We start from the raw sequence: 12,898 nt of genomic DNA, 5'->3' as shown, positions 1-12,898 counted from the left end.
TTATGACCTACTCTTGTATAAAAACAATGGAATAGATTGATAGTGTCGTATGTGATGGAATGTTGATAAACTAGGTGCATTAGCGAACTCATAATTAGGTATGTTTTTCTATTGTTACTTGCATGTTTCAAATAATTAATAATTTGAATTATTAATTTTAAATGTGATTAAACAGTAAAAATAATTATTTCTTAAAAAAACCTGTTGTCAATTTATGGAGAAGTTGTTCGTTTGTTTCCATGAAAAGATATTTACTGATATTGGAGTATATTTTTATATAAATCATTTTTCATTGGCATCATACATTTGTTTGAATTTTAACACGAGAAACACGAAGTCAAAGATTTTGTAAGTTCTGCCGCTAATTACCACTAATTGCCACTAATCACTTTTTTAAATATTTTTAAATTTACTAATTTAATGACTTTTTCATAATCTGCAATGATAATAATTTAAAAACTACTCTACAAAAGTATATCTTGTTCGACTTTACAAGATCAATTATATTATTTACATATTTGTAGGATATTTATTTAATGGGTTACAATGTGTGAATTTTCGTGATCAACTTTCACCACCGTTGAAGTATGTCAACATTACTTAAATCATGTTGTGAGTAAAAGATTTCAATCGAATATTTTTTATTTTAAACATAAGAAGCTATTGAAAGATAAGAAATTTTTAATCAGGTATATTGAATGTAATGTATTGATTGTAGGCGCTGGCGTTTCTCAAAAATGGATATTCACCATTTTAGCCACAATTGGCGTCTGTATTGGAAATATATTACGTGTGATTATTTCCATCACTTTAGTTGAAATGGCTACACCAATAAGTGAACATGTAAAACAAGAAGATGATACTTGCGTTGTTCTTAATCATTCATATACTCAAAATATAACACATACTATTCATAGTAGTGATGAAAGTATTCATCAGCATCGTTATGATTGGGACGAATATACTCAGGTTGGATTTTAATTACTTACTTTTTCTTAACGACGAGTGGGTAAAAACAAACTTGATAGTATTTCATTCATAAAAGAATTTTTTTACAGGGAATAATCTTGTCAGCGTTCTTCTGGGGCTACGCTCTTACCCAATGGTTTTATGGTGCATTAGTTGAACGTTTCGGAGGCAAATATCTCTTAGGAACGAGCGTTTTCGTACCGGCTGTGATAACTTTTTTGACTCCTGCACTGATTGCTTGGGGCGGCGCTAATGCTCTCATAGTATCGCGTGTTTTGATTGGAGTAGCTAATGGATCCAAGTTTCCAGCTGCAAGTACTATGATATCTAAATGGACAACTCCAGCTGAAAGAACTCAAATAGCAAATGCAATTTACGCTGGGCCTCTACTTGGTTTATTTATCGGCACTATAATTCCTGGACTGATAATGAAATATTCAGGAATGGGCTGGCCTGCAGTATACTACTTATTTGGAGGAATTGGAATAATTTGGTTTCCAGCTTGGGTCTTGCTTGCTTACAACAGCCCGGCAGATCATCCTTTCATAACAAAAGAGGAACTGGATTCTTTGCAACCCAGAAATGAAATTCAGAGAAAACTACCTCCCGCTCCGTGGAGACATATGTTGATGTGCAAAGGATTCTGGACATTTACAATAAGTCTTATTGGTAATAGCTGGGCTTATTATGCTATGATTGCTGATTTACCAAAATATATGAGTAGTGTAGTCAAATTGCCTATAGACAGTAATGGTTTCTTCTCAGCATTACCGTATCTGTTCACTTGGTTCATTAGTATGCTCAGTAGCTGGGTCAATGATAAAATCTTAAAAAAAAAGTGGATGTCTGTGACGAATGTGAGAAAACTACTGGCTACAATAAGTCTCACAGGTCCAGCTGTATTTATTATGTTGGCTTCATTTGCTGAATGCGATACCACTATGGTAATTTCAATGTTTTTAATTGGAATTACATTAATGGGATGTCTGTACCCAAGCGTCATGATGAGCCCATTGGATTTGAGCCCAAATTACGCTGGATCTGTGATGGCTATTGGCAACAGCATATCCTCGATCGTAGGCATAATTACACCATATACGATTGGTGTATTGACACCGAATCAGACTATTGGAGAATGGAGATTGGTATTTTGGATCGTTTTCTTCTTTTCGGTGTCGTCAAATGTCATTTACCTACTATGGTTTAGTGCAGAAGTTAAGGACTGGGATGATTCAAATTTTATTAGGAACAAAACTAACACAAAAAAAAACATTAATGGTGCGGAAATGAAAGTTGTACCCTAAATTTGTATAAAGTCGTCAAGGAAATGTAAAGAATTAATTTTCTATATAGACTGATCAGATTTAAAAAAATTTTCTACAATATAATTTAAATCTACATAAGAAGTAGTACTCTGTCATAAACAATATTTGATATAGGTTTAAACTATTTTTCATGTTGAATAGCAAATATTGAAAGCAACTATTTCTATTAAAAAATCAATTGTAAATTAATATCTATTTTACATTTTTACACTAGTATTTATTAATAAATTTATTATGCTTTTCATACATCTACACAAATATATAATAAGTGAAAAGTATTTATAGTTTAAATGAAATGAATAAAATATTAGACATTTTTCAATTTTATAATTTTTAAAAGTACACAGAATAGTGAGATGAGACCCCGGAGAAAGGGTGTTAGGTCCGAAGTATAAGAGAGCGTAGAGAAATAGTAGAAAATTTGACAAACGTATCGCTTCATCCGGACTATATTACGAGGAACATATTTAAAGAGTGAACAGTGGAATTATGGAATAAGAAAAATACAAGTACGCAAAATTTTAATCAGATAGCCCGAAAGAAAATTGTTTAGTAATAATTATTACATAAATTTTAATAAACATACGTGGGTCAGAATGCTTGTGAAATCAGAATCGATAATTTTTTTCATTGTGTAATGAATAAAAAAATATTTTGTCACTTAAAATAACAATTACCTCAATGAAATAGGATATTTTTTAGCTGAAAATTATTAAAAAGTGTACCAATATCGTAGTACTATTGGTGTAAGTGACTCCAAATTTTTTTCAAACTCTTACATATTTTTTAGAGCTATTAAAAAATGCCTTGTCGATTTATCGAAAATAATAAAATATTTAGGAAAAAATAAAACCATAGCTCATTTTGGTTTTTAAGGCAGCATTGTAGTTGGCAGCGTTTTGCGTCAACAGAAGCTAGAGAAAGTTTTCAAGGAAATTTGATTGTTGTTTATAGAATTTTTTTTTAATTGTAAAAACCAATGATGCTAATGAAATATTATATTTTTTAATACTTCGTTTTAGCAACTATATAACAAATCCATAAATCCTCATAAATTTTGACTTTTATTTAAATTATTATCAATCATAAGTACCGAGCAATATCTACACTTAATGTAGGTGGTATGAATTTGAAGTCAACAAATATAACAAAAAAGTTGAAGTCACACTCGAGAATGGTTGATGTTTGTCTTCAAAAATCTGTGTGCAAACTAAATAAACTAGAATATTTTATAAAATTGAACACAAAGTTTGAAGCAAAAGTTCAAGCAGTTTTCATTCTCACTGTCATATTTTAACATTAGCTTCACATTTCATAACAATATATTATTTTATTATAAATTTCTTTATATGTCATTAAATGATAATCTTTTTTTTTTGTTCAGAATAACTACTGAATGTTATTTTTTATTTATAAAAATTATGTAAAAATTACCAGTAATATACAACGGAAAGTTTCTCTAGATGTATACAAAATATAAATTTCATATACACTTCAAACTGGTAGATTAATTACATTACCTTCTGACTATGTACAATAACTCGTTCATCTTATTTACCTTGACGTACGATAAGCAATATTAACTTGCACAATTTGATAAGAGTATAACTATCATAAATTTTGATTTTATCGTAAGAAGTACAAATTTTTTTCAGAGATGTTTCTAATTACTTATGATGTCGAGTATGATGAAAATATGCTTGTTATAATTGAACCCTAATAATTCATGTCATTTCCAATATTTGAACGTCTTTATAGATAAAGCCATCGTCTTTTTGCGAGTAATAATTTTCAATCAAAGTAAGCTTTACATTACATTTCTAACATCGACGTATAAAATTCAACAACAAAGCTCTGTAGCAAATCGGTAAGAATGATTATTAAAAATGTTAACGTAACTCTGTTTCATTTTGAAAAAAAATTATTTATAGATTATAAATTTAGTAATAGCATTAATCTACTTGAAAGTAAATAATAGCTGAATTAATTGCGACTTGATAACACTGTAGTGCAACTAATTTTAACTCGCCATTTGAATCCTTCATTGAATGTTCTTTTATTGAACAAAACATTTTTTTACTGACTCTTCTGTCTACAGTATTCTATCTAATTAGAGCTCATATGCTGAATATACATTTGGACATTATAAAACTCGTTTAATGTATTTAATTCAATAAAATTACTCGTTCATATTAATAGTAACCCGAATCTAAAAATTTATTCTAATTACCATTTTTGTTGATCTATTCAGCGATTAAAAGTTTGAAAGATAATTTGCATGCTATGAAATATAGTTAACATTATTGAAGTATAAAATAAATGTAAAATATTGAACGTTTCTGATGATAAATACATTATAACTAGAATATATCATATGTATATGGATAATATAGTAATTAATATCGCTTATAAACCTTTTAAATAAAGTTGTATTTAATTTTCCTTATTTGACAAAGCTTTAAAATGCATGAAATTGCATTATAGTTAATTTATCAGAGTCACCAATTGAATACAATAATGAAAGGACTATAGTCTCATGAAAGTATGCCTTCATTTTTGAAATCGTATTGTAAGTACAACAAAACCTGTTTTTTAAGCTGTTACAGTAAAGAGTAATAATAAATTTGATTGCAGGTATAGGTATTTCGCAAAAATGGATATTTGCTATCCTAGCGACTGTTGGCGTTTGCATAGCAAGTATAGAGCGCATTATCCTTTCAATTACTATAGTTGAAATGACTGTACCAATAAGTGAGCCTATAATTCAAGGAGATAATGATTTTAATAACACGTTTTTACGAAACCTTACATCAAATATATATATGAATGATAGCGTTATTTCGGAAAAACGTTACGACTGGGATGAATATACTCAAGTATCATTTTCACTGATTATTATTATTAATGAATTCATCAATATTATTTGAGTAATGCTAATTTTTAATATAATTTTTACAGGGAGTCATTCTTTCTGCTTTTTACTGGGGTTATGCTTTCACGCAACCGTTTTATGGCTCTCTTTCGGAAAAATATGGAGGCAAATATTTTCTTGGTCTCAGCATATTTATACCATCTGTGATAAGTTTTTTCACGCCTATATTAATTTCTTGGGGAGGTTCCATGGCTCTCATTTGCACTAGAGTAATCTCTGGAATAGCTAATGGTGCAATGTACCCAGTATCAAATACCATGGTATCCCAATGGACAACACCTAATGAAAGGACGAAAATAGTAAACGCTATTTATACTGGGGCATCATTGGGATTATTTCTTGGTATTGTAATACCTGGATTAATCATAAAATATTCGGATATGGGATGGGCTGCCGTGTTTTATTTATTTGGTACAATTGGAATCATTTGGTTCCCAACTTGGACCCTATTTGTTTACAACAATCCACCGGAACATCCTTTTATATCTCAGGAAGAACGGGAATATTTGAAACCACGTTCCAGTGGATGTAACGTTTTAAATGAACTTCCCTCCACTCCATGGAAAAATATAATTTTCTGTAAAGAATTTTGGGCTTTCACAATGGGTCTTATAGGTAATAGTTGGGCCTTTTTCGCTATGATTACAGACTTACCTAAATATATGAGCAGTGTCGTCAAATTTTCTATCGATAGTAACAGTTATTTCTCAGCTCTACCATATTTAACAATGTGTATTGTTAGTACCGCTAGTACATGGATTAATGATAAAATGATAGAAAAACAATGGATATCTGTAACAAATGCAAGAAAGTTATTTGCCTCATTTTCACTCACTGGACCTGCAGTGTTCATTATTTTAGCCTCATTTGCAGGATGCAATAAGATATTGGTTGTTGTTATGTTCATGACTGGAATATCAATAATGGGTTGTATTAATCCTAGCATTATGATGAGTCCACTAGATTTGAGTCCAAATTATGCTGGTACCTTCATGGCACTCGGTAATGGTATTTCGTCAGTTGTAGGTATAATTGTACCATATATTATCGGTATTTTAACTCCAAATCAAACTATTGAAGAGTGGAGAATAGTATTTTGGATAGTATTTTTCTTCTCAGTGGGATCAAATGCAATTTATATATTATGGTTCAGTGCAAAAATTAAAGATTGGGATGATCCTAGTTTTAATAGAAACCAATCAGAAAATAAAAAAAATGAATACGGCGGAGCTAATGTAAATATGTTATCTAAATAGTATATATAATCTAAATTGCCTTTATTCCATAAGTACAAATGTATTAGATACACTATTATAAGTAGAAATGGTTTAAATAATTAATCAATTAAAACCAATCGTTATCACTCTAAAAATAAATTTCTTCGTTATTAATGTTAAAAGTTAAACTGTATAAAAAAGTAAGCATTATTTTTATACCTACCAGTATAGATAGTCGAACAACATATTTCATCTTTTGTACTAAATAAACAAATCATGCTATTAAATAAAATAAATAGTAGGGTAAAACATATAGTTATGTTATCAATGCATGATTATTATTGACATAATATCGAAAAAAACTAGCTATTTTTACTATCACCCTGAACAAACTTTAAATTGATCGTCTAGAAAAAGCATTTGAGGAATAATGAAAGGGTTTGACTTATTTCCACAAAATACTCTTTAAAATTAATTTAAAAAAGTAATTAAAGAAATAGAGAAAAAAATTAATACGACTTAAATTATTCTTATTTTTCCTAACTAGAAATTTGTTGTAACCTATTTATATTTTTTCCGAAACTTCATTTGGAACAGTTATCATATAAAATTTTACATATTGGATACAAAAAGAAAAAAATTAATAAAATTAAAACTTAATAAGCAATAGATAAATTGTTTAATTAAATTAATTTAATTAAAAAAGCTAGAGATATACTCTTTATAAACCGCTTAATGAAGAATATGCATTTACAAGGATAAACATAATAAGAAATTGACGAACTATAAATGTACAACTCATATGTACAACATGTAATATGTCAACTAGTTTCGTAACAACTGATTTCGTAATCAGATTATTAGCATAAATTATACAATAACTCCAACTCATGACATTATCTTATTTGATTTTCTTCATGAGTAGGTGGGCGATTTTTATATTTAGAATGTTAATTCGAAAAACGATCACGCTTATCATGTTTACACGAGAACAAACTAAACTAGAAGAGTACTTGCGATACTATATATAGCAGTCAATTCTATTAAGGCATATCAAAACAGACTGATATCCTCACCTAACACTGTGATCAAATTGATGTACATTATTCTTACTATCAGAGCATTCTTTTTTTGAAGTAGTTTATATCATCATTAAATTAATTTCTGTTGTCACAATTTTCTCTATAAATTTATAATACTATATGTTATTAGCTAAGAATATATGGTATATAATTTTTTTTGTAATTTAGCAGATAACATTCTTGTTAGTCGATGGTTAATACTATTGATACTTCAAGGACTAAGTTTATTTTGATCTCTGCTGGGTTTTACTAGGTATTTTTATACGCACTAGCTTTAATTCCCTATAATTATGAGAGACCTGGAAACTAGCCTTTCCTGCTACATTTGGATGAAGGTGGAAGGTGAAATCTAGCTTACGACCTCTCGCATAGAAACCTGAAAATAACTCCAGATTACCCTTTCTAAATCAGTTTTAGTAAAAATTTTGTGATTATGAAACAAAAGCTTTTGATATTTTTGTGATACCTTTACAAGCTTATCGATTTATAGGTGGTCCAGAAGCATCATATTGAATATTCTGTGTAAAAGCAAGAATTTCACAATTTAATGATGATTAAATTATATTAATATAGACGCGAACGTATATGTACGCACTCAAAAATTTTTCGTCAATCGTTTAATATTAATTTCTACTATTTTCGTCTATAATCACACAAATGTTAATTAGTTTTGAAATCACCAGAGAATTGCTGCATTCATTAACAATGCATTCATTAAATTTCAATGAACGTGCAAATAATAAAGTAATAGTATAATAAAATAAGCAAATAAAACTAAAATAAATCATTTTGAAAATCCAAAGTGAGCAGGGAAATAAAAATTCATTAAAATAAACTATAATATTTATAACTTTCGAAAATTGATAAATGAGTTAATTTTATTATCGACTGCACTGAAATGATAACAATAATGAACCACAGATGTCATCGCTGTATTTATTGAAGTGTTTATAGATCTGTTTTATAAATCTCACTTGCTGCAAGTCGGTCGTAGAAAGTTATTGTAACGTGGATGATATTAGTATAATCATGTATAATTCTTTGTTCGTCCCTAGTTATATACTTGAAATTTGAAATTGTTGATACCTGCACGTGTATTTTAGTACATATCATCCAAATTGTGATATTAGAAAGCAAGTATATTATTATTTCCATTGTTTACTTAATTATTAAGATAAAATAATTTTTTTTTAATATTCTTATTATAGGGATCAAAATTTTTTTTTAAACGAGTCAGGCGACTCTGACAGTGAAAATCAGATTATGCAAGTTGGCGAGAGTAAGCACGTGGCTTGAGCGAGATATTTTTAACTTATGCTTTTGTATCTTGGATGTATGTACACATACCTCAGTGAAATTGTGATCTGCTCTTTTTGAGACTAATTGATCAGACATTATTTGTGTATCATGTGCATGCATTGGCATTATTTTAATTGACTAATAACTCCTTTATTATTATCTATTAATATTTTTCTCCAATTCCCTAAATTATCATTTGAAAAATTAATTGGTTATCTTGAATTAAAAAATGAATAAACTAAAACTTATCAGTATGAATTACTTTCGTATTGAATATTTATATTATATACTGGAGTATTACTTTTGTAACTAAACACAACACTTGTTGATAATAGAGTTAATTCTCTATTATCAGCAAGTTACTCTCTATTATGAAAACTTCGTGAATTTCGGGTAGAAGCTAACTTACTGATATTTTTTCAGATATAAATTACGTGATGTAAATAGGCCTTGTAAAAGAATTGAGCGATGTAATGTGCATAAATTTCTAAAGCGATGTTTTCTTGGAAATCTTGTTGTGAGTAGAATGAGAGTAATGTAATTCATTTATTGAGGTAGTAGAATATTCCGTTTTACAAGCTTTAGACTTAATAAATGAATAAATTTATTATTTCATAAAATGATTTTTGACGACATTTTCATAACTTTTTTAACCGTTATAGGTTCTGGCATTCCGCAACGATGGGTATTTTCCATTTTAGGCAGTCTAGGGATTTGTATTGGAAGTGTTTATCAAGTAATTATTTCAATTACTATTGTTGAAATGATATTACCATTGGAAGAATCATTCGAACAGAAAATTGATGGTACTTGTGAAGATAAAAGTAACGTCATTATTATAAATAAAACGTCCGTATCCTTCCAAAATGTAAATAACTCATCAAAAATACTTTATGATTGGGATGAATACACGCAAGTAAAATAGTAATTAATTTTTAGGAATTCAATAATGTGCTTACATCGTTATGTACATAAAAATTATTTTTTTAGGGAATAATTCTATCGTCATATTTCTGGACGTACTCTTTAGCACAATGTTTTTGCGGTATCATATCGGAACGCTTTGGTGGTAAATACGTCTTTGGATTAGGCATCTTTATACCGGCAGTAATAACTTTTTTTACGCCATTTGCGATTTCATCGGGTGGTTCCGTAGCCCTTGTAGCATCTCGCGCACTGATGGGAATACCAAATGCATCTATGTACCCAGCATCTAGTACTTTAGTATCGCGTTGGACAACGTCAGCAGAAAGAACAAGGATTGGAAATACAGTTTACGCTGGACAACTTCCAGGTTTATTTATTGGTACAGTTGTTCCTGCATTAATTATGAAATATTCAGGCACGGGATGGCCAGCTGTTTTCTATTTCTTTGGCATCATTGGAATAATTTGGTTTATTGTTTGGTGCATGTTGGTGTATGATAGTCCAGAGCAACATCCATTCATATCTGACGAAGAATTGGCACATTTACAAAGTAACAAAAGCATGGAAGAATGCTATTATGGGACATCACCTCCATGGAAGCATATTCTAATGTGTAAAGAATTTTGGGCGTTTACAATATGTGCTAGTGGTAGTAATTGGTCATATTATTCTATGATTACCGACTTGCCAAAGTACATGAGCGGTGTTGTTAAATTTTCAATAGAGGATAACGGATACTTCTCATCGGTGCCATATTTATTTATGTGGTTTAATGCCAATCTCAGTACATGGATAAGCGATAAAGCTATAGAAAAGCGATGGGTTTCTTTGACTAATATACGGAAGATATTTGGAACAATATCCGTAACTGGTCCTAGTGTATTCTTACTCTTGGCGTCTTATGCTGAGTGTAACAAAGTCTGGGTTGTCGGAATGTTTTTCATTGGAATTACAGCAATGGGCAGTTTATATCCTAGTATATTGATGAACCCTTTAGATTTGAGTCCAAGGTACGCCGGCTCGATAATGTCTCTGGGTAATGGTATTGGCGCACTTGTAGGTATTGTCATACCTTATATAACTGGCGTACTTACACCAAATCAAACTATCGGGGAATGGCGATTAGTGTTTTGGATTGTCTTTATATTTTCGCTAATACCAAATTTGATTTATCTTTTATGGTTCAATGCGGAAGTTAAAAACTGGAACGATTTGAAAACCATAAGAAATAAGAATACTATAACAAGAAATAATGTTGACATTGAACTTGAAGCTATAATTAGGTAACCGCTCATAACAGAACTAAAGTATATCTGATTGGATAACACTTGTAAATTTATCATGTGGACACGATTTGTTATCTATATGTATTTAGAAAAGACATCTGTTGTCAAGACATTTTTGCTGAATATTTGCAGAGTAATGAAAGAAACTATTGAAAGATAGCACAAAATATAGTAGAAAGACAAACGCGCAAAAACGATCACACAATTGTTTTGATTGGTAATGAAAATTAAGTATCTAGAACTTGATGTAAATAGAATGTGAAAAAGTATCAACAGTGACGCGAATAAGAATTTATTTATAGTTGCAACATTCATTGAAGCGTTTCAATTTTGTATCATAATAACTAACCGATATCAGCTAGCGAATCATTATTAGAAACCATCATGTAATTTTCTATGAATGCTAACGAGTAAGATTTATGAAAATAGGATTATTAAGGTAGGTATAATCACTGTGGGACTATTTGTAAGCTTGTGCAACTTTTGGTTAACAATGGATTATTTCAATATAATAACTCATTGCATGAGCTTTTAATGGCGTCTTGCTTGTGCTATCGCACTTTAAACCGACCCTCCTTTTTTTACATATGCAAGGACAGTGGATCTAATAGAAACGATTTGGAAAAGAGCGTTTTTACTCTGTACAATCATACTCGATACATGTAAATAAGTTACAATTTTAATATTCCTTATATCTCTAATGCTATAAGACAATCAGTATTATATAGTAATATCACAATTACTTTTTGATTTTGAAAAAAATCGATCTTTTAACTTTAATAACTAGAATAACTAAATTTACTTTAGCTAATTGTCAAATTTTCTCTTTGACTATGTACAGTAAATCAAAACTAGGACATAAAAACACATAAATTACTATATTAAAGTGAATAGAATGACAACGATCCTTTAAATAATTTATGAAATTGAATCAAGATGTTGAATATACTATAATAGTGTTTATTCATAATTTATGATTAATCTTCGATATAGCTCAATATTAGGTGTACTTAAACGATAAAAGTAGTTGGGACGGCATTTTACTTATGTACAAACGAGAAATTGTTGTGATGAGTGATTTTGAAAGAATAAGTAATGACGGATCGAATGGCATATTGCAGTTATATGTTTAGATAAATTAGATTTGCTTATATGGCATATATTCGCCAAAAGAAGATTCAATGGGCTAAAATCGGGCGTCTGATCACAAAACGGCTTCTGCAAAATGGAGTGCGTCCTCTAGGATAATTTGAAACTATGAAACTGTCATTGCTTAACAGCATGAACATAATGCCACAACGTTGATACGCATAAATTCTAAATTCTGACATAATCCCATATTAGGTACAGTCCCATATCGATTTTACCTACCTTAGTATTTTTGTAGAATTATAGATTTAGCGCAAAGACTACATCGTGAAAAAAGTGTCACAAAAATTGAATGAATAAATAATTGTTGATAGTTATCGAAGTACTCAAATATTGTATCATAATCACTAATTTACATATCTTATGATTAATAACGATAATTAGTACATATTAGCTATATTGTAATTTGCTATGATAGAAATTATATTTAAATATAAAATATTCTGTACGTAATTATTTAAAATTATTAGTAGTATTCAAGTTTATACTAATCAATAAATTTGTTATATTTCATTCACCCGATAACAATAAATTTCATTTTAAACGAAAATTGTTTTCTAAGGAGAAATTTGTCTACGTACTTTTTACAATTAGTATATTGTATTTCATGGATTCTAGAAAATATTTTAAATATAGAGCAGCATATAAATCTTTGAATATTCAACTTATATATAACATTCATTCAACAACGGGAGAAAATAAATTTCGCAAT

The 12,898-nt window shown here is 29.5% G+C and overlaps 3 protein-coding genes across 4 annotated transcripts; all 3 read left to right on the top strand.

The window, feature by feature from the left end:
- Positions 1-587: 587 nt before the first annotated feature.
- On the top strand, positions 588-2,273 carry LOC131671474 (sialin-like). The gene is made up of 3 exons (XM_058947930.1): positions 588-612; positions 719-969; positions 1,059-2,273. Exons 1-3 carry the CDS (start codon positions 588-590, stop codon positions 2,271-2,273), a joined length of 1,491 nt encoding a protein of 496 aa, XP_058803913.1.
- Positions 2,274-5,029: 2,756 nt separating this feature from the next.
- Positions 5,030-6,482, top strand: LOC131671473 (putative inorganic phosphate cotransporter). The gene is made up of 2 exons (XM_058947928.1): positions 5,030-5,170; positions 5,253-6,482. The coding sequence occupies exons 1-2, from the start codon at positions 5,030-5,032 to the stop codon at positions 6,480-6,482; spliced, it is 1,371 nt and encodes a 456-aa protein (XP_058803911.1).
- A 2,305-nt stretch (positions 6,483-8,787) lies between these two features.
- Positions 8,788-12,694, top strand: LOC131671454 (sialin-like). Of its 2 annotated transcripts, XM_058947876.1 has the most exons (5): positions 8,788-8,804; positions 9,248-9,341; positions 9,487-9,740; positions 9,815-9,893; positions 9,981-12,694. In XM_058947876.1, the coding sequence occupies exons 2-5, from the start codon at positions 9,320-9,322 to the stop codon at positions 11,036-11,038; spliced, it is 1,413 nt and encodes a 470-aa protein (XP_058803859.1). In that variant the 5' UTR covers positions 8,788-8,804; positions 9,248-9,319; the 3' UTR covers positions 11,039-12,694. The 2 variants fall into 2 exon arrangements, with proteins under 2 accessions (XP_058803859.1, XP_058803858.1); XM_058947875.1 differs by having other exon boundaries at positions 9,815-12,694.
- Positions 12,695-12,898: the final 204 nt, after the last annotated feature.

Source organism: Phymastichus coffea, unplaced genomic scaffold (genome assembly GCF_024137745.1).
Source record: "Phymastichus coffea isolate CEN01 unplaced genomic scaffold, Cenicafe_Pcof_1.1 PCOF00126, whole genome shotgun sequence".
Lineage (NCBI taxonomy): Eukaryota > Metazoa > Arthropoda > Insecta > Hymenoptera > Eulophidae > Phymastichus > Phymastichus coffea.
The sequence above is the reverse complement of the archived record's forward strand: the minus strand, read 5'-3'. Positions and strand labels throughout refer to the sequence as shown.